The 26,839-nt window shown below is 48.7% G+C and overlaps 1 protein-coding gene across 2 annotated transcripts in view; it reads left to right on the top strand.

Moving 5' to 3' along the window:
- LOC144121187 (uncharacterized) overlaps window positions 1-26,839 on the top strand; it is a 113,338-nt gene that overhangs the window by 76,669 nt on the left and 9,830 nt on the right. For both annotated transcript variants that reach the window (XM_077654259.1, XM_077654258.1), the window contains exons 3-4: window positions 12,955-13,101; window positions 21,437-21,513. In XM_077654259.1, coding sequence (XP_077510385.1) covers window positions 12,955-13,101; window positions 21,437-21,513 — 224 coding nt within the window. The remainder of the gene's footprint in view (window positions 1-12,954; window positions 13,102-21,436; window positions 21,514-26,839) is intronic.

Below are 26,839 nucleotides of genomic sequence, written 5' to 3'. Positions count from 1 at the left end.
GAAAAACTTTCGCATTACTCACAGGTAGATGTCCTGTGATGTGTTATTTTTCTCTTTGCTGTCCTACATAAAAATCTTGGCAGTAGCCTCGAGCCCGTGGTTCTCGGCGATCTTGTGAGCCCACTCAGTCGCCCGGACTTGTTTCAGCGGGTCTGCCAACACCCGCGGTCTGGCGCTTAGCCTAATAGTCACAGCGGTGCGCCGGGGACAAAACCCGTGCATATGCTATGGGGTACAAATGAAGCGCTTCCAAACGGCAATGTTGAAACACGAAAAGCAAAGTGAGGATATCTTAGATCAGGGTTATTAGTTGTGGTTAATTCAGCGCTTCCAAAATGCGACCGCCGCTTTTCGAAACTGATCACGAGTCCCGTTTCCTTTTGTTTTCCTTCAGTTATCTTTTTTTTTCCCCAGTTCGCATTTCAGTTGCCCTATATCATGCATGCGAAGCGTTGTTGGATGGGCCGGAAGTTGAATCGATAAAGATCTCTCGCCTATACAGGTGTCTATGAGCGCACGGCTTGAATAGTTACGTCTCCGGAATAAATTTACGCCTGGTTTATTCTATACGGCTTGAGTTAACTCCAATCCGGCTGATGTGGACATTTATCACTTAAAAGTGGTTCGACGACTATCCGCACAGCGGTGCTGTAGTTAATAACCGGACCCCATGCCGCGTCGTTTATGGTAATTGGTTGTGCACGGTCGCATAGCAAAAAAAAAAAGCGCTTGCAGTAATAGATATTTTAGAATGTCCGATGTATGGTTTCTTGAGTGTCTCTTCGATTCTTCGTTTTTAACAACGCCATACCAAGTGGTATACAGGTATATAGCCTCGTACGTACGTGTTATAAGGTTTCGATCGCGTTTAAGACAAGAAACGAGGCGGTACGGCTGTTATGAATTGTTAAACCTGCACTGTACCCAGCGCCTACATACATACATAAAAAATTGCGCCAATTCATTACTGAACATGTTTTACTCGTTGCGTTTCCCGGTCATAATAGGCGTTTGTCCTGTGTACACTGAATTTGCAGCCCTGAGTGAGTCGAACGTCGTCTCGCTTCTGAGAGAAAGGCAGACGCCATGGTGCATCATTTGAATGGCGACAGCAGTGACTGCCACTTTGTCTTGGGCGAGCCGTGGAGTGGTGATCGAAAACTCCAGCGTTCGATCCCCTCCTCGGCAGTGAGAATGTCATTCTGATGGTGCAGCGGGAGTGGGCGCCCTAGAAAATGTGCCATGAGTGATCGTGTGATACGAGTGGACATGACATGCGGGCGCGTGCAGGAGCGCGTGCAGGGATTGACTCGTGTGGGCATTCACATTGGTTAAGGTAAGGGGGTGCATGCGCGGCATGACTCATGTGAACGCTCTTAAGGATATGGGTAGTAAGGGTCTGCACATGGGACATCACTCATGTGGGCGCTCTCATTGGTTGGGGCAAGGGTGTGCACGCGAGGCATGACTCATGTGCCGCCCTTATCGCAGGGTTAGCTAAACGGGTGCATGCGACGCACATATATGGCTGCCACCTCCATGGGCCGGAGGAAAGCGAACAATCTAGGTTATTTCTCTTCTCTTAGTAAGTGCAGTTTTACGTGGCACGACTGACAACATTTAAGCTTACCTACATAACCTTTCTTGCTGTCGCTAAACTTTGTGCCAGGTGCCGGGCTTACCTCTGAAGCATACGTCCACTCATGTTGTTTAGTTGCCCCAAGGTGAGAGAGAAATACTAATAGCTTAATGTGGCGTGGTTTGGTTTATGGTTTATGAGGGTTTAACGTCCCAAAGCGCCTCAGGCTATGAGGGACGCCGTAGTGAAAGGCTCCGGAAATTTCGACCACCTGGGGTTCTTTAACGTGCACTGACATCGCACAGTGCACGGGCCTCTTGAATTTCGCCTCCATAGAAATTCGAGCGCCGCGGCCGGGATCGAACCCGCGTCTTTCGGGCCAGCAGCCGAGCGCCATAACCACTCAGCCACCGCGGCGGCTAATAACTTATTGTGAGGAGACACATTAAGGTACGTTGTTTGGCGAATTGATGCCTGCATTATGAAGGAACACAGCGCTAAAGGAACGGGACAGAAGATAACAGACACGCACGAGCGCTGTCTGCGGTTTGCTATTCCACGCTGACACCGAAAAAGGATCGAAAAAAGGAAACTAAAAATATAAGGGACTGCTTCCCAGTTTGACGCTCTGGCTAGTACTGCACCACTCTGTATACAATCTTACGTGTAACGCGTATAGTGTCTGTGCTTGCACCCTGTTCTTCTTCATGGTGCGCCGTACCGCGGCTTGCGTCGTATACGCTGGTGTAACTCTGAATTTATTTCTCTCTGTGTCGTCGTGGATTCACTCGTCCGCACTCAAGTCCTACAGTTTACATGCTTATCTTTCGCTGCAGGCTTTTTTTGCGTCACTATACAGAATTTTACGAACAGCAGGCTGGAGAAAGAGGGATATACTCTCACGCACGGTTCCCGGCGCAAGACTTATTTCCCTTTCCCTCTTTCCACTGTTGCAGTCCTGATCTGGACTGTTAATAGACGTTTTTATCATACCGGAGACACATAACGGTTTACCGGACGCCTCCCACGCACGCGCAGTGGCGTGTGTGCGGTCAGGCGGGGCCACTGCGCGTGGGCTGGAGGCGTCCGGTAAACCGCTATGTGTCTCTGGTAGTACGTCTCCGGTATGATAAAAGCCTCTAATGTGTTGAGCGGAACAACGTTCGGCCGCTCCGTCACTCGTCAAATGCGAACAGTGGCGGTTTTACAAAATCTGAGCGGTGTAAAAAAAATACCTACGTCATCTGACCAGGACTGCGTTATCAGGATCTGCTGCAATTGTCAAATTGTAGGAGACGAAGCGCAAGAAAACGACAGAACACAGCAGAAGGAGCGACGTGGCATGCGGTATACTTGCAACTCTATTCATTCCAGAAGCAGCTTATTATGTAGTCAAGAGGCGAGGGTGGGACGACGGGAAAGAAGAAAACTAGTATATGAGCACGCTCGAGAGAAACATGAAAAATGCAGCGGAATGTATACATGTAAGTCAACACTTTCTAAAACGGGTCGAAGAACGAACTTTAATTTTTATTATCAGCGATGGGGTCAACACAGCCACTTCCACTTTTTCTAATATGGTAGGCCTCTATAGATTCACGCACAATAGTGTCTTTGCTTCTACTCAGAATACCAGTTTTTTGAAGCTTTGCTTCACATGCTTTCTGGTCATTCTTTCTACAGTCCTAACAGTGATGCGACAAATGTTGCTTCGCATTTTTCAAGGTATGCGCCAACTTGTCCCGTGTTTTAGTGAACTTGTTAATCTCGGGAACGAACGAAGAATTGTAGGTGGTCTATCCAGCGACTGTGTGAAAAAAAAAAATTAGGAGTATACAGGCTTCTGACTTGTTCGGCCTGAGTGGTCTATTTAATCGAAAGGCATGCGAGGTGGGGCAGTTGAAAATTTGGCCACCACCTCGTGGTATATGAGGTTCAACATCCAACGCTTCACATGAGATATCACAGACCTCGAGTGGAGCGCTCAAAATCAATTTCGGCTACCCGGGGTTCATTAACGTGCACTGCTGTCGCAGTGCACATGGCCGCTTTCTGACTCCACCCCGTCGAAATGCGGCCGCCGCGGCTGAGATCCGATCCCGCATTCCTGGGCTCAGCAGCCGATCGCCGTAGCCACTAAGCCCTCGGGGTGGGTAGCTACTTTTTTGTGCCGTCAGCCCACTTATCTCATCGTGCCCATCGTGAAAGAAAAGTAAGCAAATTATTATATATAGCACGGCATGAATGGAAGCTGTGGCTTCAACTTTCTGACCCTGCTGCTGAGTGGGAAAAAAATTCATGCGATGGCAGCGAAGGAAATGACACATGACATGCATGCGACGAAAAATTGTGCCATACATTCACTCTAAACACAAATACACCTATATGGGAGTAAAAAGGTAGTAAACTGTCCTCTAGCGCAGTTCCTTTTATAAAAGGATGTGCGCTAGAGGACACTTTTACTCCTTTTGTTTATAGTGTTGGAATATATTTCTTTCAACTGAAACCGCATCCAGTGCGCTGTTAATAGCTCTACTCAGTTACAAGACGTGTAATCTTGTCGAACATGCAACAAGCGAGACTTGATCTGTGCCCCGGCCTCCCCAACCGGAATTAGTAATCGTAACATACAAGCGGCAATTTGGCCTCCTTAAGCGATAATAACAATCATTTGACATTCCAACCTCTCAGTCCGTGCAATTGCAAAAACTCGTGAATTCGTGGAACTTTCAGTGCAAGCAAGAACAGATAAGGTCAGAAGCCTATTGTTCTCAATAAACCGGCTTCTTTAGTTTTATCGGGGAACGAATTTCAGTAGCGCATCGCCGCAAACTCGAAGATTGAAGCGATCAGTTATGCACTGTTTCACGGTCACGTAGTAGCTCACTGTTGTCGCACGAATGTCGTTGTTTTTTTTTCGGCACATTCAGTGCAGCGTTAGGCTTAGCCTACAGACAATCGGTGAAGAAAACTGCATTCGCGAATTGCGAACATGGCACTCACCAGCGCGGATCGCTCGTTCCGTCGACGCCGATCGCCTGTTCCCGGCTGATATTCCTGCGGCCGCTAACGCCATGGCACACACGCGGATGGACGCTGCGTAATAGACCTCACACGCAAAAAGTCTTGGCTTGGTACAGAAGAATGAAGCGAGCGCATGAAACCGCCATAGTTCACACGCTGCTCCGTCAGCACCTCACGGACTGCAAATTAAAGGCCCAACATGGCGCCAACAATAGGCGGCGCTGGGGTCTGCCAGCAAATACGAACATGGCGGCGCCCATCTATCGAAACTAACATCGTGTCGAGCGCGAACCAGACTAGTCTGTCTCAGCAAGCACAGCTAGGGGAACCTGGGCTGCCAAGGTGGCACTGCAATTGTTCCATTCGGTGACTCAAAACTGCTTTTGTCAGCCGCTTGGGCCGCTGCAAACGCGAGAACACATTCTGCGCGATTACATACCCGCGTCTGGCTGACAGCATTCATTGCCTAGCTTCTCTCGGCGTAACCCGGATAGCTGACGCACGGCACGTGCGCTTTCGACAGAACGCAGAGGCTCACGCCAATAAGCGCCTGAAGGTGGCGCGGAAAAGTACTAAGAGTACTACCCAAAACTGCTTGCTCTTCACGCTAGGCAGTGTGATATGGCGCTGCAATAGGCACCGCAAACATCAGCGCAAGTTCCCCATACGCCAAAAAAGGGACACTGAATCCGCCACCCGCACCACTCGTTACCAATGTTTCATTAATGTATACAGGCCACAGAGCTTGAGACTGAGTCATGTAGATGTGCAGCTACGGGACCACTTAAGACCCAATCTCCGGAGGAGCAGGAAGACCCTTGTCCTAACTTCTCCCGAGTTTTCGAGCCTTAGGGATGCTGTAAGTGCTCGACTAAAATGGCGAGATTAAGAAGTTTGCGGGCGTACGGTGGGCTGAGCTGGCAAAGGACAGGGTTAATATGAGAGACATGGGAGGGGCCTTTGCCATGCAGTTGGCGTATTCAGGATGATGATGATGATTATGATGATGTGTCAACCGATGGTCTAACCTGAGCACAACCGAATGTCATACGTCAGAATGTCACGTGGAAGCACTGCAATCAACACGAACACATCGACAAAAAGGCAAGGACGAGCGCTCGTCCTCATCTCTCTGCGCCCGTGTTGATTTCAGCGCTTCCGACAATAACGTACACTAGCCCGATCCGTCACCCTTCCGAATATCTTATATGTCTCGCCATCGAAGCGATGAACGTTGCAGTGCGGAGCAGGAGCTGCAGGCCGGCTATGCTGTATGTCCAAAGCGCTGTATAGCTGCAGGTAACGCAAGCTTAACTCACTCTTGCGCATGCGCGAGCTGCAAGCTTCAGCTGGTCAGCAAGCGAGCAACACTGATTTAACGGGGTGAGTCCTAACAGGGGCTCCTCGAACTGCTCACAGCGCACTCCCAACGAGAGAGTGAGAGAGAGAGAGCCAAGTCTCGGTGTCCGAGAGCTCCCCGGGCGGTCCACAACCGCGGGATGTGTGCCCGGTCCCAAATTGGTCCTATTATAGCGCTCTCGCGTCGCAGTAGTAACACGCGGAACGGTAGAGGCCGGTCTCGAAAAACGGCGCGCAGCCATTATACGCCGGCGGCGCGGCGCAGTGCGCACAAGATGTAGTGTGTCCGGACGCTGCGGGGAGTCAGCGATAGAGGCGCCCTCCGTGTCCGTGCGGTTAAGCGTGCGAGCCGAGGTTCGTGTCCGGGGACCTCTGCGGTGTCGTTATAGTCACGTCCGGGGTCCCGAGCGTGCGCCTAGGTGCTACTCGGCTCGAACGAGGCTGTAGGTTACGCGCGGCCCTCTCTCCTTTACGTCCCCCCCCCCCCTACCCCCCCTCCCCCCATCCCCAATTCTTCGCTGCCCTTTGGCTTTCAGCAGCAGCTCGTCGCGAGGACACGAAAGAGCCTCCGAGCACATGGCGCTTCCTCCCGTCCGTGCTGCGGTTGGAGCAGACACGTTCAGGTGTTTCGAGAGGGTGCGCTCGTCAGGCATGGCTCGGAACTTTCGTTTATTTCCGCTTACACGTTCGGAGATTGGAAGTGCACCTGCAACTTGGCAATCGGCTGCAGCCGCCTTCGTGTCCTCGCGCGCCCTGTCTCGTTAAGCACGAATCATACACGTGTCAGCATTCTTTGAACGATATATATATATATATATATATATATATATATATATATATATATTGTTCCCGCCAGGAGCCACGTACCTCCGCATTCTCGGCGTTCGTTCTGTGTTTCACTGTGGGAATCAATTCCTGCTCGGGCCAAGCAGTGGCCCCCAGTATTCTGAAATAAATAAATAAATAAATAAATAAATAAATAAATAAATAAATAAATTCAGGGGCGTATCTATACATTCAAGAGACGAGAGGAGAAAGGAGGCTGGCGAGCTAGCAACATCCTCCTTCCATTGCGGGTGTTAGTATATATGCACTCTAAACACGAATACGCCTTTATGGGGGTAAAAAGTGAGTAATCTGTCGTGCGCTAAATGTGAGTAATCTGTCCTGTAGCGCACTTCCTTTTATATAACAGGTAGTGCACTAGAGCACAGCTTACCCCCTTTTTACTCTTTTTTGTTTAGTATGTATGAGAAGCAGGTTTTGCTCCCAAGTCTTAACTCTTCCATGGTCGAGTGCATCTTGTTGGAGAGTTTTAGCATTGCGGAGATGTATTAGCGTAGACGTATACCCGATTAGCGTGTGCCTGTTTCGCACGCTCATTGGCAAGAGGCGAGGATATGTGGGGCGCGTGCGCAACAAGCATACCTTAATCCGTGTCCGCTAATATCTCAGTACCATATGAAACCTCTCTATTGCCTCGCATGCGGGAGCGACAACGATAAGGATTCGCACATGTATGCAGTAGAGACGTGATTATTTTCTAAACAGAGCTGCCTTCTGATTGCATTCTGTCCCCGATTAACACGTTTACTTTCCTTGCGGAAAATCTACTCTCGGGGCGTTCTGACGCATCCGGTTTTCTTCCCTGATCAGGCTTTGCGAACTGTTGTATTGAATTCTTTTCTACTGTGCAGTGTCTTGTGTTTTTTCGTACGCTGCCCGTTGCGGTCCTGTCAACTCTAGAAGCAAGCGGCCAATTACATTCAAATGAGCTTCTCCAGATAATGGCTTCGACTCATTTCCTTGACGTGACGCTTATTCCGTGGTTGCTCTCCTGTCATGCTAGTTAATCCATGGTTAATCAGCTGTCACACTAGTCAATCCGTGGGTGATCTTCTGTCACGCTAGTGTGAAAAGGGTTAAATTACTAGCCACGGATTCATGAAAATGGGTCGACACCATTGACTGCAAGGTCTCCTTTGAAGGGCATTTGCCGTTAGGTTCTTGAGTTGTGTACTACTTGAATAGTTTATCGTTTTCGCCAAATTTTGCCCGTTGCTGTTGTGTCTTCTTGTTAACCAGGCAGCGGAGCTTTTATATCAGCTGCAATAGCCAGGGACAGAACTTAACCAGAGGCGAAATAAAGGCTTGAATTTGAAGATCTGAAGGAATGAATGGCAGGACGAAAATATAAAGTTTAGGACCAGTCTAAGCTGACGTTGTCTTCCTCTCTAGATTCTGACCAGTTGTGTTCTGTGCCCTGCACCTGAGACCCTGCATAGAGTGGAAGTCTGTCTGTGTTTATTCAGACGTTTCCCCTCTCCCTTCATCCTCCGGTACCGTGATACGTATACAAGTTTTATGCAAATTTATTTTTCTTACGTCCTTCAAGTTGAAGCGTTTATTTTGCCTCTGGCAAGATCCGACCCTGATGGGTGCACCTCTTGTGCGGGAGGTCTGCGAGCTGCCTCGTTAACGTGAAGACATGTCCCCCTAAAGGGCAATACATAAGGAGAAAAGCCTATAAGAAATCGTATTTGCTCTTGCCTCTCCTGAATAACCTCTCTCTGTCTGACCGATGAAGTTCCGCAGTTTTCCTTTATTACCATCATTGTCTGGCACACTTCATCCTATGCAACTCAGCTACATCAGCGTACCCGTGAGCCGTCGCTTTTGAGATACCACCGGTCATGCTAGCAAGCTAAAATGTACGTTAGCAACTAGCAGGTCTGGTTTTGACGGCAGCAAATAAATAAATAAAATAAAAAGGAAGCGAGAGGGGCAAGAGAGATTAAAAATAAAGCAGCTTCGAAAACAACACTGCAGTGGCTTCTTCGGCCGGCACTTGCAAGAATATAGTGGTCCCTGCGTGTCAGGCGCCAAGCTATGTAGCCATCATGAAATGAGGAGCGCAACAGATGCTATCTTACAATACGCCCGAATTTAGGCACTATCGGCATAATTTGAGCATGCGCAAGATGCATTGCAGCACATTTCCCATTCGTCATTTCGTTTCTTTTTTTTTAATGAATAACAGAGTCCACTTTTTCAGCTAATAAACACGTATGCTGCCCGCTCGAATATTTTGTCGATTCAGCGTGCATATGATGAATACCTACAAAGCAGACTGACACACGCTTGAAACATAACAAGGAGTTGCATAACTAGGGTAAACCCTTATATTTTTAAGCGTGTGTCCGTCTGCTTCATAAGCATATCGCTTCTGGTTCATAGCGCCTTCTTCTCAACTGTCTTAAACATTTCAGAAGAAGGCGCTATGATATGTAAAAGTGGTGTTGATAGTTGCTGGCGTAAAAGCCTGATGCTGCTACCACTCACGAAATGTTCGCTTTGGCGAAGGCCGGGCCCCGCCCGAAACGTTATGAATAAACGGCTTTTCGCTCACGTCCTGTGCCATTAACTTATCTTTACCGGATCCAACGTCTTTTATAAGCCGTCGCGGTGGCTGAGTGGTTACGGCGTTCGGCTGCCGGCCCGCAAGACGCGGGTTCGATCCCGGCCGCGGCGGTCGGATTTCGATGGAGGCGAAATTCTAGAGGCCCGTGTGCTGTGCGATGTCAGTGCACGTTAAAGAACCACAGGTGGTCGAAATTTCCGGAGACCTTCACTACGGCATCCCTCATAGCTTGAGTCGCTTTGGGACGTTAAACCCCCATAAACCAAACCAAACCAACGTCTTTTACAGGCTGGAGTAAAATCCGCATTTTGAGCTAGTTGGTACAGCATCTAGGAAAAAACAAAAAAACAGCGCAAAAACACGACGGACACACAAAGAACGGCTCTTGTTGTGTTGGTCGTTCTACGTATGTCGTCATTCTGCTCTGTTCACGTATACTTCGGTTGTATTACACATATCCGAGATATATTACAAAAAAATGGACTGATATTGTTCACGTGTCTTTTTTTTTTTCGGGCCGTTTGGAAAAATGAATCGCACTTTATGTGAGCAGCGCTTATCCGCGGTTGGCTAGTGAGCCAGTAAGCAGCACGGATTTTCTTAAGTGTATATTGTGGTTTCAGACGATCGCTGATTTCGAATAAAATTCGCGCTACGTCCAGCAACCACAGTTTTCCTTGTGCTCTTGGTGCATGACAGGCGCAAACTGTTCTAGAACTCAAACGATAAAAGCGGCGCTTTTTTACGAGGCAGAGGGCGCTGCTGTCGAGAGGTTTTCTGCTGAGACCATAGAGTTTCTTACTATTGCCTGGAGGAAGAGTTGGGACCACCGTCTATGGGAGTTCCTTAACGAGCACTTCATCCACCGCGGGAATGCCGGGTAGGCAAGATTACGTACTTGGCTTGGCTAGTGATGACCCTAAAACGTCGATTCTGCCTCGGATGCTGTAGCTGAGCCGCAATGCTTTCCTCTTCTCGCAGATTAAATTACTTTAATAAATTCTTCAACAAATTTAACGCGTGTTAGGCTGGTGTCGAAACTTTCATGTCATTATTTTTTTTTTTAGGTTTTCCGCGAGAAGAGCCGTATTGTTGCGGCTGATTCCACGTTCTATGCCCAAGAGTTGCCAAAGCAGACACCGGGAAACTTAGTCTTCCCGGCATTCCTTCACATCATCATGGTGGGGATGTGCAGCGCCGCCAGCTTTCCCTCTAATATTAAAAAACCGTATGGTTGACATCGCACTGCCATCTTTTCGGCTCACTGTGTCGTCTGCCCTTCTTACGCTTACAGCACGAATATACGCTTTCAGCAGGCGGACAGCGGTGAGTGCCATGACGTCACTAATATGTAATCGGAACAGGTCCTTGTGAACTCCGATGCTTCTGGACAGCTGTCCGTATTCCTTCGCCGTGTATCTTCTTCATTATTCATTGCACACCACTGTGCATCCTGCAACAGCGGTGTGCACGAATGAGACTACTCATATATTTAAGCCTGTTCTCGCACAGAAGCGAAACTCCAGTCGTCATAACTGGGCGACGAGAATACGAAGAACATATAAGTTTTGCGAAAGGCACTAACTGCCTTCACGTCAGTTTAGGCGTAGTGCGTGGTGCCCTGGGGCGGTCTGCTACGTCACTATTCGTTTTTTTAATCTCCTTTTTCTTTTACTGGAAACATGCAGTTACACTGCGCGCACGTCTATACGAATTATATGCCACTGAGCTTCATTGTCCTGGGCCTTCCCAGTGCTTGCGAATATATTTATAAAACAGTATTTGGCGATCATTTGCTAATCCCCTAGATTTAGCTGCGACGTGAAAGTGGGGAGCGAAGCGCAATTAACAAAAGTGAAGGGGAGGATTTTCAGTGTTCTCCATTATGCTCTCAGACGCTGTAGTCCAGTATGCACAGAGAAAGCCCGGCAGAAGATGTATTTCTATTCTCCGCATTACCCGACAGAGATTTTCGCTTGCAAACTATTCGAAACAGCAGACCCTCAGCTCACCGAGAAAAGTTTTGTCCGCTAAAATACGAGCGTAAAATTACACTTGGTGCAACTTAAAGAGATACTCAGAATTTGACCCATTTTTCGTTCACAATAAAAACGTTTCTGTGGCTCGTTGTGGGCATGTTGATGTTTTTCGGGTGGTAAAAAACACATTTTTTTTTCGTCAGAAAACCGCGTTTCAAATATTTCCCGCCACTCGACTCAAGCTCGTGACGTCTACTACGAACACGACTCTGTGATCGCTGCATTGAATATAATGGCGGCGTGGCCCATAGCCTCTGAGATCCGCGTATGGACTCAATGTCCACTCTCTGCAGTTTACTTGCGAAATCTACCGGTTATATGGCAACACACTTATTGCATATTGGGACCCTCTCTAGCTTACAAAAGGTACCTTTTCAGTGAAAGTAATGTCTTTGTCGTCAGAATGCGGTAATACATCTATAAAAGCGAACTTCAATTGGTCCCCAGCGTTACACGGCTCACGGCCCAATCATCCTTAGCCGGGCTCATGAGGTAACAATAAATTCACCTCCACCATGCACATTTACAGCTTGCTGCTTCTGCATTCCCTTTCGTCGTCAGCTATATCATGGCATGCATGTGCAGTATAGCCCCAGTCGAAAAAACGAGAGAACGGTGTCAAAATACGACAAAATATTTTGTCGTTTTGTCGCGAGACAGATTTTTCTGTTGTTTTGCAACGTTTTGTGTAGTATTTTTTTTGTAGTTTGTAGTTTTGTAGTATTTTTCTGTAGTAACAGCACTGCACGCATTTCTTTTGTCACTACAAGTTCATTACAGAAAATCTGTTGTAACAGAAAATTTTCTGTCGTGTTTTTGGACTGGGAGTTCTAATCGTTTCCGTTAAATTCGTTAATCGCCGTATCAACGTTACCACCGTCATCCTTATCTCCGGCATGGAAACACGAAGTTCGACTCCGTGTTTCTTATTTCAGAATGCACAAGAATAATGTGTTCGTTTCTGCGTCAGGCGTCTGTACTGAACGGGCGCCATACAGGCTACAGCGCTGTCCGGGCTCACGTTGAGGTCTGAACATGCAGAAGCGCTCTGTGCGTCGTTTGCGAGCGGTGCTATACGGCGGGACCGTTGCAAATCAGCCAGGCTGTCACTTGTGGCGCCGCCGTGGCCGGCAGTGTCTACGAAAGCGCCTGCGTACGCGAGCGCAGGTTGTGTCGAAACTTGTCCGGGCGTATAATAGGAATCGATGAAATCGCGCATCTCTATCCACGGTCCCCAGATTTCAATTCGTCCAGGTGACTTAGGATGTTGGAACAGCTGCATGTGACAGCAGCGACTGAAGTTCAACTACCCTCCTCACCACTATAGCACTTTGTCTGGCAAAAATATACAGGGGCATTCGCCGTTGATTTGTGGCCGTAGAGCGCTGCAGGAATCACTCCTGAAACTCACCACGATTTTGCAAATAAACGTGCTTCGCGCATGGTAAAGCAGAATGCGTAATTACTTGCTCGGCACTTGACTTTATCCGCTGAAGGAGCGGGTATCTAATTTTGCACCCTTTTTGTTGCAGACCATCCTGAACTCGATGCACAAGTACCAGCCGCGGTTCCACCTGGTGCGGGCCAACGACATCCTCAAACTGCCGTACAGCACCTTCCGGACGTACGTGTTCAAGGAGACTGAATTCATCGCCGTCACCGCCTACCAGAACGAAAAGGTGTGCAGCGCAGCCTGTAGCTCTGCAATAGATCAAAGTCGTCTTCCTCGTTGTCTTAACGCAAAACGCTCTACCACTAACATTCCCTAACCGAACACATAAGCTTATGATAGCCTGAACTCTGAAATAGATGATGTGTGCCTCAAGTGCATAAGCGACTGAACTGCCCAGACTCGACAGGTGTGTTTAGTGAGGCACGTGTGATAGTCCGTAGTTTGCCATACATAAGTGATTGGGGGGAGGGCGATTGCACGCATGTCCCATCATATTCGTGCCACGTCCCTATCCAAGCGAATGTTATTTTTGTTATTAATTTTATTGTTTCATCGCATTAGCTACGTGAGGAACTTTCTCCACTTCAACTGCGTAGTAAGTCGTGACTGAAAACATCCACGTTCATCTTCTGCTCAACAAACAATTCCATAGGTTGTATAGCGATAAAAGTCATGTCTCTCATGATCGCCCGAACCGTCTCGTTTTCATCAGCGTCCTGTTGTGGCCTCAGGCCTGCTTGGCTTAGACGTATGTAGACAGGTTCTGTACCAAAACACAGCACCAGAATGTTGTATGCTCTCGTGCATGACAGTGGTCCAAAAAATCATATGAACCTCTTTCACTTGAATTCGCTTAATCCATTTTAATTAAGATCACTGGCAATGTAAGACGACACTTCGACTATCCGGCATAAAATCTATTGCGTAGTGCTTAAGAAAACAATCCTTAGAACGAATGTGCAATGAATATACCGAGTATGTTCAAATCAAAAGAAATATGCAAGCTTGTCAAGCACTGCTCTAATTGCCACTCAGACTGGATCGCACTACCGTGGGCTATAAAGCGTCCGAGCGACGCTCTGCTCAGATTCCTGCCCATGTTCCCCTCTATTAAGTAAGGTACAGATCCGCATGCACTGGCCGCGTCGCCGTGCGCGCGCTCAGCCGAACTGCGCAGTTCCCTTAGTCATAACATTCTCTCGCGTTTTAACGAGCTCTATTCCATTAGGGGCGAAAATTGTACTGTCAGAAAAGGCACCTCCCGCACCGCAAAATCCAGGTCGCAGCTTCCCACTTGCGTAATAAAACTGTAGAGCAGAGACGGCAAAAGAGCTGCAGCGTCCTGTAGCACCGCTCTGTATAGCTGCAATTACAGCAGGCAGTTCCGCACGTCAGTCGAATGTGGGCGGTAAATCAGTCTCCTCGGCGAGATGTGCATAGTTGCTGGAAGCAGAGTAAATCATTGCAGTTCGTTGGACGGGTATGCCTGCGTGTACGTCGGCGAGAGAGCTGACGCTTTTTAAATGCAATGAACAAAAACAAAAGGAGAAAGTGTAGGTTCGTCGCGGTGTATAATAAGAAGCCACTACCTGCACAACTATATAGCGACGCAAAACTATGGTGGTGGGGTGCAAAACTTTAAAGCGTGAAAGCATAATACGCCCCTTCATTTCGTTGCCGTTCGCTGTGACGAGACGCTTGAGTCGTAGTGAGTTGTGGATTTTTATTTATTTTGCGATTCAGAAAAACAAAAACAAAAAAACTCCGAAGGAACGTAATGTGGTTTTAGTTACGGGACGCATATGCCTTCGGTTAGTTTGCCAGCTGCGAGGCCCAATTTCATCCGCTGTAAATCCACTTTTCCTGGCGTACGTTGCACGGCGTCATGAAATTAGTTGCCGTCTAAGCGCGTTTACCGGATGACGAATTGATTCCTAAACTCGAGTGCGCAGCCGTCGTGTCATAAAAAGAAATAAGAAAATAAAGTTGACGTAAAGCCGGGAATGGGTAAAAAAAAAAAGATCACTAAACTTGGTATTGTTTTTCTACTCCTGCACAGAGCGTACAGCATTGTGCTCACAGCTAGCAGAGCATGCACTGCGAAAAGATGAAAAATGCCGAGAACGGCGCTTTGGTCGAGAATGCTCAGCTTTTAAACAGCTTCGCAAAGCTTGGCAGAGTTGTGTGTTTGCGCTCGCTTTTGGTGCTGAGGCTGTGTTGCTTTCCCCTTTGTGTGTTTCTACTCGCTCCGAACATAAAACGGGGTATTGCTTTTCGGTCCCTGTGTCCACGGCGCGTGCCGGGGTTCACTGCCTCCGATAACGAAGTCGCGTGCATTTGTTGCGATGCATTTCCAGTTTACAATCCAGTCCGACAGCGCTGTTTTTACACCCGAATACTGCTCCGTTGACCCGAAAAGGCGTTCCGCAATTTAGTCCCTGTGAGAATCTTTTTTCCGCCACTTGTCTTCGCCGCGCATCGATCAGTTAATCAATGAATCTTTCAGCCAATCGAGTAATCGATCAATCAACCAACTAGTGAATCAATAATCGAAATTCCAGCTGCTCGCTGATCGGAAGACGCATCGCTTTGGCTTAGCTGCTCTTAATGGCTACGTTTTATTAATGATACTTCGGGAATATTGCCCACAACGACACATCTACGAAACACCTCCGAATTAAATTAATTTTACTGAATTAATCAAATGCGTTTGAATTCTGTTCAGTCGCCGCCACCTGGCAACTATGGCAGGTGGAAAAGTGGACAAAGACAACCCCCCCCCCCCCCCCTTCCGCATTTAGGGAACAGGAGGAAGAGGGAAAGTGCGAGAGAAAGTAGAAAGAGAGGATGGAAGACGACGGGTGGCCAGAACAGATTTTGCTCATTCGACTTAGCGCGGCAAGGCCTTCGCTTACGGCTGAAATCCATACAACAACAGCTTTCGCTCATTAATGCGCCAAGCCGGTAAGCTTAGCTCTTCAATATTTGTCTTAATAACTGCTGCACGTACACCTTTAGTGAAAGGCCTTTACTCAGGCTCCATATCTTGATTTTCGCTGATGCAGCATGCAACACTTGTAGCATCCATAAAACTCTAAATCTTTGTTTAGGGTGACATACATCCTAGACGTCACCACTCAAGAACCTTTGTATTCACGGTCGCTGCAAGTGCTCCACTACACAGTTTAAAGTTTAAACCATTTGGGTCCAATGCTTTGGACAAAGGGTGCATGCATGCAGAAGCGATATGTAAGGGTGCACTAAGATGGAACACGAAAACAAGTCTTGCTGTTATTTGTATACATTGAATATAAAACCATCTCATTGGGAGTATTCGTCGAGAAAAAAAAGAACTGTTTAGTAAAGGCGGAAAAGTGTGCCTCTCAGTCATACTCAAATGTTTAATAATTACTGGTGCAATGCTGAATGCGCGTTCCTTTCAATATCGCCGTTACCTGTACGGGCTCGGGCTGTAGAGTGCACCTCATGCGCATGCAATATGCATCGTGCGCCTATAGGCAGCTATTGGACCGCAATGGACACGGACGCGTCCATGTCGCGGGCCGTTGACGAGTTTCCCTCGCTTGTACGTACACTGTATACCGCACGCCCGTACTGCTTGCGCCGTCAGCACCGATGCGTACCATTGAACGCTCAGCCATCGTCGACGCCGCGTTTTATGACGCGATGACGATCGACCTACTGGCCTCGCGTGAATAATTTGCTCCGCGTAGTGTCGAAGGGTCGCCGCAACGTTATACTTGGCTTACTGGGAGGGCGCTTGGCGAAGGAAATCGATGTTGGTCGTTTCTCGTGTTTTTGTTTTCTTAGTTTCTTCTTCTTTTTTCCCCTTGTCTCTTTTTTTCCCAAGCAAGCATGAAGCTCGTAAAAGTGCAGTTCGTGTGTGGGCCCCGCTTTAATGCGTGTACGCGCATCAGAGACCGGCATCCCCGAAGGGGGTGTTTGCTCGAAGATTAACAGCACATCTTTTACGGAGCTCATCCGCGGTCGGTATGGGGAAACTGCGCTGCCAAGGTGGCACTGCAATTGTTCCATCCGGTGACTCAAAACTGCTTTTGTCAGCCGCTTGGGCCGCTGCAAACGCGAGAACACATTCTGCGCGATTAGATACCCGCGTTTGGCTGACAGCATTCATTGCCTAGCTTCTCTCGGCGTAGCCCAGATAGCTGACGCACGGCACGTGCGCCTTCGACAGAGCGCGGAGGCTCACGCCAATAAGCGCCTGAAGGTGGCGCGGAAAAGTACTAATAGTACTACCCAAAACTGCTTGCTCTTCACGCTAGGCAGTGTGTTATGGCGCTGCAATCGGCACTGCAAACTTCAGCGCAAGTTCCCCATAGAACGAGTGTCAAATGCCACTGCTACGGGCGCCCAACAAAGTTCGCCAACCCTGAAAGCGTATATAGAAAGGCACATGAAATCGCTTTTTTTTTTATCACGAGAGGCCTTGTTGGGGGTGACAGGCTAACATGAAAAAAAAAAAGATAAGAAACTGCCCGCTGCATCGCGATATCTTCTCTTTGGGCAGTACAAGGTCGCAGTGGAGTGTAATGTCTGTAGAATTATCGAGTTTCATTAGGACGTTCTATCGGCTGTTCTCATCCGTGATCTTCATGCAGACTTTTTCAAACGCGCTCCAGATTTAAACAAATATAGCGCATAACGTGCTTGACTTTGTCAAGTTATGTCAACTTGTCCCCAGCCACTATGCAGTCTATTCGCAGTTTTCTGAGGCCGTGTATATATAGCCTATAAAGGACAACGCGTGCTCAGTCTAACAGATATCAGGTGTCTGCTGAAAGGCACCCAGTCTGTAAGAAATTCATAAAACATTCACGAAAAGACCGGCATTGTCGAATATGTCGTGCACTGACATGATGCTGTCGCTGACCCCAGACCCCTAACTGGGGACACTGCATCAACGTAGTTTTTATTATCGGCACGGTTGTGTCTGTCCATCGTCGTATTCAGTGCCGTGATTTTGTTAACTAGCCATCCTTTAAGAATTCCTATCGACTTAACCGTTCAAACATACTGGTGTCTGTCATGTCTGGTGCCCCATCTACCGGTAAAGAAGTCTGGTGAGTCCAAATAGCAACTGACCTTGGCTTGATTAATTTGTTTTCGCGCTGTTCTTCAACTATACTGACTAAGTAGTGCTTCTGGCACTCGATCTGCGGACGCATTCGGTACTTGAAGTTTCGCTACAGCTCGATTAGTTTTTAAAAAGCCACAAAACCACCAGTGTTTCGCTCAGCTCTGAAAATAGATTTCTCGCGATGCTTCATTGCGAAAGAAAAGTTAAAAAACGAAGTTACTATAACGTTATTCCAATCGCCAGTTCGATTCCACAAATACACGTCTATGCAAAGCTTGTACAGCGGAAGAGAGCGTTTGATGTAAACTTCCCTACTTCTAAGCCTAAGGATTCGGAAGACGCCGGTTGCCACCGCTCCAAGCCATCGTTAAGCATCGCGTGCGAGCACCGACTTAGCCTTCACACCTGCTTCGGGCTCGACGGGGGAGCATGACGGAAGTGCTGAGAAAGCCAGAGGATGGAATGAAAGAAGACAACCTAAAAAGGAGCAAAAAAAAAGACAGAAGGACTGAAGAAGGCCACAGGGGCGTGTCCAAACTAGGAGGTCGAGGAAGATGATGGCGGAGCGGGGAAACAACTCCATTCCCTGGAAAGGAGGGAGGGTGTGGGGGGGGGGGGGGGGGGATGTACTCGTGCATCTGCGTCGTCAAGGAGGAGAAGACGCTGACGTGACGTCGTCCGTCAGCGCGGGCGCTTCCGCCGAGCGCGTTCATTACCGGTGCAGGGCCAACAAACATGGCCTGCGATTAGGGCCCTCGGAAGCTGCTGCATGCGTATCGGGGTGAGGGGGGCTGTGCCTCTAACTGCAAGCACGGCATCCGCGGACAGCGGCTTCAGAGAGATATATGCACAAGCTTATACACGAGGCTGTTACGGGGCGTTGATCTGGAGAGTGCAGCAGGGAGTGGAAGTGAGTACGTTGCACGAACACGGTTGCGTAGGGGCCGTTGCGCTATATACGTCGCGAGTTCCGAGTCAACCCCGGAGCGCGTTTTTGAAGTTACCCGCAATCTACAGTTAGATTGATTGATCACACCGTGGCGTCCGATTATCGTCAGCGTATACATATTGTATACTATACTTCACTCCTGTAGCTGCCGCACTGCCTCGACAGGGTGATGGATCGAGTCGACCGTCACAGAGTATAGTTTTCAGGGTGCGTGTTAGGGGTGATGGATCTAGCTGTCCGGTTTAGAGTTTAATGCGGTTATGCTGCGGAAGCACTAATATATGAGTGTACAATGGTTGCCACATGCATTTCAGATCTCGCTGGCAGCATTTCACGAGTGCTGTGTATGTAACCAGATGGCTGTCAACGAGCTGCGTACGACCGAGTCCCTTGCTCTTTCGATTCCGTCACCTGCTGCTTGGGAACTACCTTTTATAGTGGAGGATCGCGGCAGTAGTAAGGTTACATACCGGCCGTAGCGGTGACGTCTCTATGAAAGAGAAAGCATTTGGATTTTTAATGAATTTTGAAGAACTCCACGCGGTGGATGTGAATTCATACTGTCCACCATCTCTCTCGTAGTCACGCGCAGTGTTCCTGTACAGCATTTGCGCGGAAAATTTAAAATTGGTGTCCCAAAATTGTGCGTTTACACGGCACGCAGACCGACAAGTATCGCGGTGCTTCCGCTCCTTCTTCGTAAACAACGCCTTAGTACGGAAGACGGCAAGCCGTGCGCACACGTCCACGCTGTCTTCATTGTCAGCATTGGACAGGAAGCTACGGGAAGTGGATGGGGGGATGAAAGAGGGGAGGATGTATGCCCCCAAGTCCCAGCGTGCACTTGCAAGGGCGACGTCCTTGTGCAACATGCTCCCGAAGCGCCTCCCAGTGGAGAGGCACAAATATACAACCGCGCCGTGCGGAGAAAAAAGGAAGGGCCCAGCCGCGCGCTCTCGTTCCGTCATTAGCCTCGGGTTCAGGCGCCGCGCCAAATGACCGCGCCGCGTCACGCGATATGGCGCCCGACACGACACCTCAAGCGGGAGCGTTCGCATCCGAGGAGGAAACTGTCGCGAGAAACGCGCACTTTCTCGCTGCCGTCTTTGGGCCGCGTATCTCGCGCGATCGTTCGCGCTCCCGCGTCTTTTTGGCCTTTGTTATGTGGACGCTGATCGCTGTTTGCTTGACGAGCCTTCGGAGATGCGCGATCGTAATATGTGGCTCCCAGACTGAACTTCGTCGTTCGTGCGCCATGTTGGTGGCATCCTCGAATGCGTGAAAGTGAGACAGGATGTCTGCCCTGCAGCCGTGGGATGTGAGCTCCAATCGCGAGAACTTTGAAAGCTGTCCATTTCAAAATCTGAACGCGCATTAAGTGAAGTGTACGGAATTCTGCTGACACAGTAGGCAAGCTGCATAGTGCGAAACAAAGGGAGGAAGACATCGGAAAAGTGCACGTGCATTAGGAACGTATGCAATATAGGGTGCAGGGGATATACAGGAAGTGACAGCAACGTTAAAAGCAGGGACAGCAACGGGACAGATCACACAGATGACCGGATGGGTGGGGAGCAAGCAGAATCATGAAGGGGGGGGGGGGGGGGGGGGCGTTAAAATGTTGGGTAAGCATGATGCCTTTTTGGCGCTGCTATTCATGAAAAATTAAATGAATGAACGTAGTGCGGGCCCTCATTGAAGCGAGCGGTCCAGTGGATGCTTCAGTATCACGAAACATCCTCCAATCAAGATCTGAGCTAAGCGCTCGTGACATTTGTTCTTGGTTCGGAAAATTTTTAAGGTGGCAACCCTCGCCTCACCTTGGCGACGTCACTGGCTAAGAAGCAAAGCGAGAGCACTGTGGAGTATAGAATAAGCTCGAGTTCCTGATATCCAAGCGGAAATCAAAAGAAAGGAGAGAATTTTGACGTGTAATGAGGAGAAGTAAAAAATTCTTTAGGGGAACAGGGAGTTCATTTTAAATTATCATGGAAGCGCCGTGTTTGGGTACTGCTTTACAGTACTTAACAAAATGCCACTCTTACGGGGTCCGGCATGGTGATTGTGTTAAATGGACGCATCGCCGGTAACGTGATCTGGTTCTTCTCGTCCACTTCGTTCGGGTCTTCGTCACTTAGAGTAGTAGCTGCAGCTTGCGTGGAAGGGGCTGTGTTATAGGCGGTAATGAGACTTCCCTGTCGGCCTTCAATCGACAGAGTGCTTGCCGCCTCGTTTCAATAGCTGGTAAAGTGCTCGCGTCATCTGATACGACCGCCACACTTACCTGCAGACATTTACAGGTTACGAACTCTCAACCATCTAAACGAAACTGGGAGATAACTGATGGACAGCACGCATTGTTCACTCCTTGCATTTGAGGTCGGAATCACACGCGTAAATTCATGCACATTCATAAAGCATACGTTTAACCCGAACGCATTGCCTCACCTGCGAACGATGTGTCACCTTGCGGACCCTCCTTCCTGTGTGCAGATAACCCAGCTGAAGATCGACAACAACCCCTTCGCCAAGGGATTCCGGGACACGGGAGCTGGCAAGCGTGAAAAAAAGTGAGTGGTGTCTTGCTGCCTAATTTGAATCGCGTGCGTGGAACTTACGCAGGAAACCTTCGCAGTGTACGATGTGTTACGTCATGTGGATTTGGGCAGTGATACATCAAAAGCGCGCGTTTCTAAGTGTTGATTCCTTCAACAGATGCGGCTTTTAGAGTACGACTATTGAGCAGAGTCAGTGGAAAAGTTGATTCCACTAGACGCACTGATTTGTAAAGCTCGTTTAGGTAGAAGTGGTAGGTATTCAAAAAAATATATAAAGTATACTTTCGGCGCCTGCTTACCATAGCAGTCACTTAATTTAGCCTATGCACTTTACTCCACAATTTTAGCACAATGTGCCTATTACTAGGCGAGCAGAAAAAACCACCATTGCAACTATATCTAGACTAAATACATCGGGACGGGGTCTCTTATGATACCTCAACTATGGAAAAAGTTTTCGTCTTCTGCTTATTCTTGAAGCACGGAGCAAATCATTAAGGTTGCCGGTTTGAGGGATTATAAATGCCTGAAGCACCCGCAGTTACTTAAGTTCATAGGGTAACAACAGCTAAGCATGATTCTAAATTGATCTATACTGCACGTCTGGTTATTGCGACCGCTGGCGTTGTATTATCAATATACTGAGTTTTAGCATTTCGTGGTGCTCTAAAGTGGCTGTTAATTTCGCACCTGTGGTGATAGTAAGCAGAACGCATATTTACAAGTTAGTCTGCAGTACCGCCATCACGATCCCATGTCAGCTCTTTCTTAGGTGTAAATTTAAATTACCAGATAAGACCTGCATTTACTGACTTGTTTTGCGCTTCCTGTGTGCTGGATCTGGGCGAAGCTGGCTGCGAAGCTCTTCTTCTAAAAACAGCGAGTCAGGGTAGGTTGCACGTGCTTAGAAAATTGTTATTGGCGAAAGTAGGAAAAAGGCAGTATGTACGATGTACTCGACCGGATCACCAAATATGCAACTGCTCTTCAGTAAATTTTCGCGGTGTCAAGTTCCACGTTAGATTACCCTTTAAAGAAACTCCTCCACGTATAGTGGCGAAAGCTGCGTATAACAGGACATTTCGTCATGCGTGATATAGTACAATCTCCTTACAGCTTCTACAATAGCTACAATAGCTTCTACAATAGCTACAATAGCTTCTACAATTTACAATAGCGTGAAGTACGGTGTGAAGAGTAAACGAGGTAATGGGCCCCCGGTAAAACGATGGCCCAACCCTGCGGCTCCACATAATGTTATAACTGTGCTTCCTTCGCCCAAACGACGATTAGCGTTGCTATACGCCTTTTTTTTTTCTTTTTTTCTTTGCGTGAGCGTTTTTCTTCCTTCGCTGTATTGCTTTCTCCTGCCCCCCCCCCCCCTCCCTTCGCAAAGCGCCGCAGGGCACCCGGCCTCTTTCACTCATCGCCATCAGGAACTTCTATGAAATGAAAGCTGCCCTAACGACGGCGGTTCGAAAAGAGCCACTCTCCAAGTGCTCATATACCGGCAATTATCGCTCTGCGCTCAAGCTCGCAGTTTATCATTGCAGCGAAAGTCACGTAAAGAAATGGCCTCCCGCAGACTTCTCCGGCTGCCATTTGGGCGACATCGGCCGCTGCAGCTTTGCCGCGAGCGCCGGCCGTGGCCAGAGCACTAGCGAGTGCATCATACCGTCGAAGTTCGTGACCCGTGACTGACTGATGCGGACTCCCTTCATGTGCTGTCTGTGCACAGCATGCTGGGCAACGTGCCCGCCCGTCACATTAGACGCCACAATTTGATAGAAAGCCCAACCGGTAGGCTGACTCTTTCGCTGCGTTTATTCGGATGTCGCTTATCTTTTCCTTCTTGTTGTCCCGACTCGATCAGTGCTGAACACGCTGTCCGCGCTGTATATATGCGACGTTTCTGACGTGTGCTCTCTGGGCGACGCTTTGACCCCACCCCCGCGTCCCTCGCCTCCGTCCTGCAGTTTTATCTCCTGCAGCGGCCAGGAAAAGATGTAGTCGAGGATTTATCGGGCTTGTGGAAAGTGAGATCTTCAGTGTGTGAAGGCTTTTTCCGCAGTACCCCTATACGTAGTGTAACTATAGAGTCTCCTAATGCCATAGTATCGCGAACTCCATCTGGTGCCAAACGCGACGCGGGGACAAAGAAAGAGAGCGTGACGGTTGGGCCATGTGCACTTCAGTCTATTCACGTGGGCTACACCGCGGGGCCGGAATGACATTTTTGCTTGATTTATTTAACATGGCATCTGAAAGTTAGTCTACTCTTCATAATACGATGTGAGGGACAAATATATCTCTTCAAACCACTCCAGGTTGAATTTAAGGAGAGCCTTTTTTAATATGCGATGTTGACTGGACGAAATGATCGGTTCGAATAAACCAGAAGTTGGATATATTCGAATTCTAACTGACTAGATTCGACTGTACTAAGCCTTTGTTTCGGTGAGGCGATCCACAGACGAGGGACGGAATCGCACAGAGTATATGATATAGTCTGTGGAACTTGGCGCACGCCACTTCGATTCGACGCCATGAATGTGACTTACGTGGCGTCGAATCGCGTCGAGCAGAAGTTCTCGCGGACGATGCAGACGCGGCACGGTTGGGTGCCGGAGAGCGACGTCTATTGCTCACGCATTCGGCTGACTTCAAGAAGTTGCCCACCTCGGAATAGTGGACATCGATCCATATATACTATGACAAACATTCGTATCATCTGTCTCAGTCGGTATACAGTGAAACGGCCGGAGCTCCTTATTTACACACTTGATGCGAAGCAACAATCTGAGCCAAACCGAGTGAAGTGGGAGTAACTGTGCCACATAATCCTTTCGAGGAAACAATTTACTCACGAGGAGCCCAACTGTGGCTGACATCCCTTTGTAGTTAGTCTCTTGAGAGAGTAAAGGTTGCTTTTTGGGAGACCGATGGGTGCGGTAACGCAGTTACATTGAAAGCACAACCTTTGTGGAACTTTTATTCGTTTTCTGGGTTAGAGTACACACTAAACAATTTCTCACCCATAAAGGTGCAAATCAGTGTCCCCAGACGAACACCCTTTTGAAGGCTAAAAAGGGTGCAGAGATCAGCACCCTTCAGGAAGGGTGCACAGCATGAAAGTTTAGAGGGCGCGCATCAGGCCAAGGCTTTCGCTTCATGGGTGAATCAATGTGGAGCACCCTTCCAACATGCATTCGTAGAGGTGTTACGGAAAAATAGTATCCTTTAATGAGGGTGCAACCATTACATTCTCTAAAGTATCATTAATTGCACCCTTCCTTAAGGTCGCTGATCTCTGCACCCTTTTTTAGCACCCAACAATTGGAAATGGGTGTTCGTCTGGGGACACCTGATTTACACCCTTATGGGTGAAAATTTGTTTAGTGTGTAAATGCTGAAAGTCTTGACTGTGGGATAAGTTCCAGTTAACTTGAATTAAGACCTCGGAAAAATCATGTAAAGTAAACAGCGCTCTTCCTGTAACAGTACTGGCGATACTACACAAACGACATGCTTGATCCTACACCCCAAACTAAAACTAATTAAAACGGGAGTAACCAGAGCACTCGGACCTCGCGACGAAAGGTTAGTCCATGCGAAGAGGAACTATGCTGCTCGTGATCTCTTGTGGGGGCCATAGTTTCTGAAGGAGCAACTATTGCTCTTTTAAGGACCATTAGTTGTGGCAACGCAGTTAATACGGTTAGTACTCCCAAAGCACTGTCTCTTGAGCCACTTTTATTCCTATCTGGCTTGTTATAGTATGCATGCCATCAGGTCGTTATAACCTTCCGTCCCTATGCAATCACGTCGCCTCGTCGTAGTGACGCGCATGGCGTGTCGCAACGCGTGTTCACACAGTCTAACGCGATTTGAAAATGATCACTTCAAGCTTAACTTACTCGCATTAATATTCTCTAACGGGGTTCATTTTTGCCGGAACGCTGCAACGACTAGTTGACCTTAGATAGCCGAAGGATTCCTCCGCCTAGCACCGTCATGATTGTCGCGGACCAAGTGACCATCACGCCAAGAAAAATTCCTTGATCAACCGTAACGAATGTGATAACATTCAAATCGCGCCACTCTGCACATATCGACACACGACGGCGCGTCCTATGCGTGTGTAGTTGCACAAGCCGCGAGCATGCTCCTATTCCTAGGGCTAGTGAATATGCGATCGGCTGGCAAGGAGAATTCCCGTCGCCGGTGCCAGAGTGGAGTGCGAGAGGGCGCTGACGTATACGTGTCGACCGCGCCCATTAGCTAAGAGGACGGCGCGTCGTTAATTAGCCGGCAGCGCCGCCGTGCCTCGTTGCCACGATTCTCACGTATTCATTACGAGCTGTTAACGCATACGCGTAGGTGTACATACCCCCCTCCCCCCACCGCGCGCTGCTCCGCGCCTCACTGTAGTGCATACCGAGCACATCTCCAGGGCGTTCTGTGAGAGCGGCGAACATTATTGAAATCACGCCTCGCACCGCCTAAGGTTCGGCTCTGGGTCATCGTTCTTCTTTCACCGCTGCGCAGAGCATATACGCGTTTGCTTTTGGTCGGTTTCTCTTTCGCTTCTGTACGCGGCGTTTGCTCGTCGCTCGGCGTCGCTTTGGCGCGCACCAAACTAAGGTCACGGGGCGCTTAAACCGTGCCGTTAATCACGCCCCCGCCCGTCCGTCTCCGCGCGCGCGACGCCCCCTAACGACGCCGACGTGCGCGGATTGCCTCATTCGTCGCGACGCACTGCGTGCCTGCGGTATCCATTATGCACGAGCACGCATTAAACCGTCGCGCCGTCGGCGCGAGCGTCTCCGTTTCGCCGGACACGCGGGGGTCCCGTGTAACATGCGATCTGCTCGCGTCTCATGCAGGGGCGTGTGGTGCTGTGTGGTGCGGTGGTGATACGCGGTGTGATGTTGAGTGGGGTAGCCACCTATGGAGCGAGGTAGCTTAACGTGGTGATGTACAATTTGTTGTGTGTGTTATTGTGTGTGGGCAGGCGCGATCGCGATTAGACGAGCCAAACACAGTGTACGATTCTTATAAACTGTTGACTTCATTCGTACGTATCCTACTGAGCTTCTCACTCCTAACTCTTATCTAGTTATGCATACACTCAGTGAAGTTGCTAGCATGCGCCAACTCCACCTTCACTGCATCAACAGTATCAAACGCGAAACGCACATCTTCTTCTCTGTGAGAACAACTCACCACGCGAAAGAGTAGTCGCGCTGGGGTGGCATTGTCAACGTCATCACTGCTTGAGCTCTGTAAATGTCAAATCATCATTTGCTTGTCGGTCAAGCGTCCTTAAAACCACCGG

This window comes from Amblyomma americanum, chromosome 2, assembly GCF_052857255.1.
Source record: "Amblyomma americanum isolate KBUSLIRL-KWMA chromosome 2, ASM5285725v1, whole genome shotgun sequence".
NCBI lineage: Eukaryota > Metazoa > Arthropoda > Arachnida > Ixodida > Ixodidae > Amblyomma > Amblyomma americanum.
Note: the sequence above shows the minus strand (reverse complement) of the source record. Positions and strands in the feature narration are given on the sequence as shown.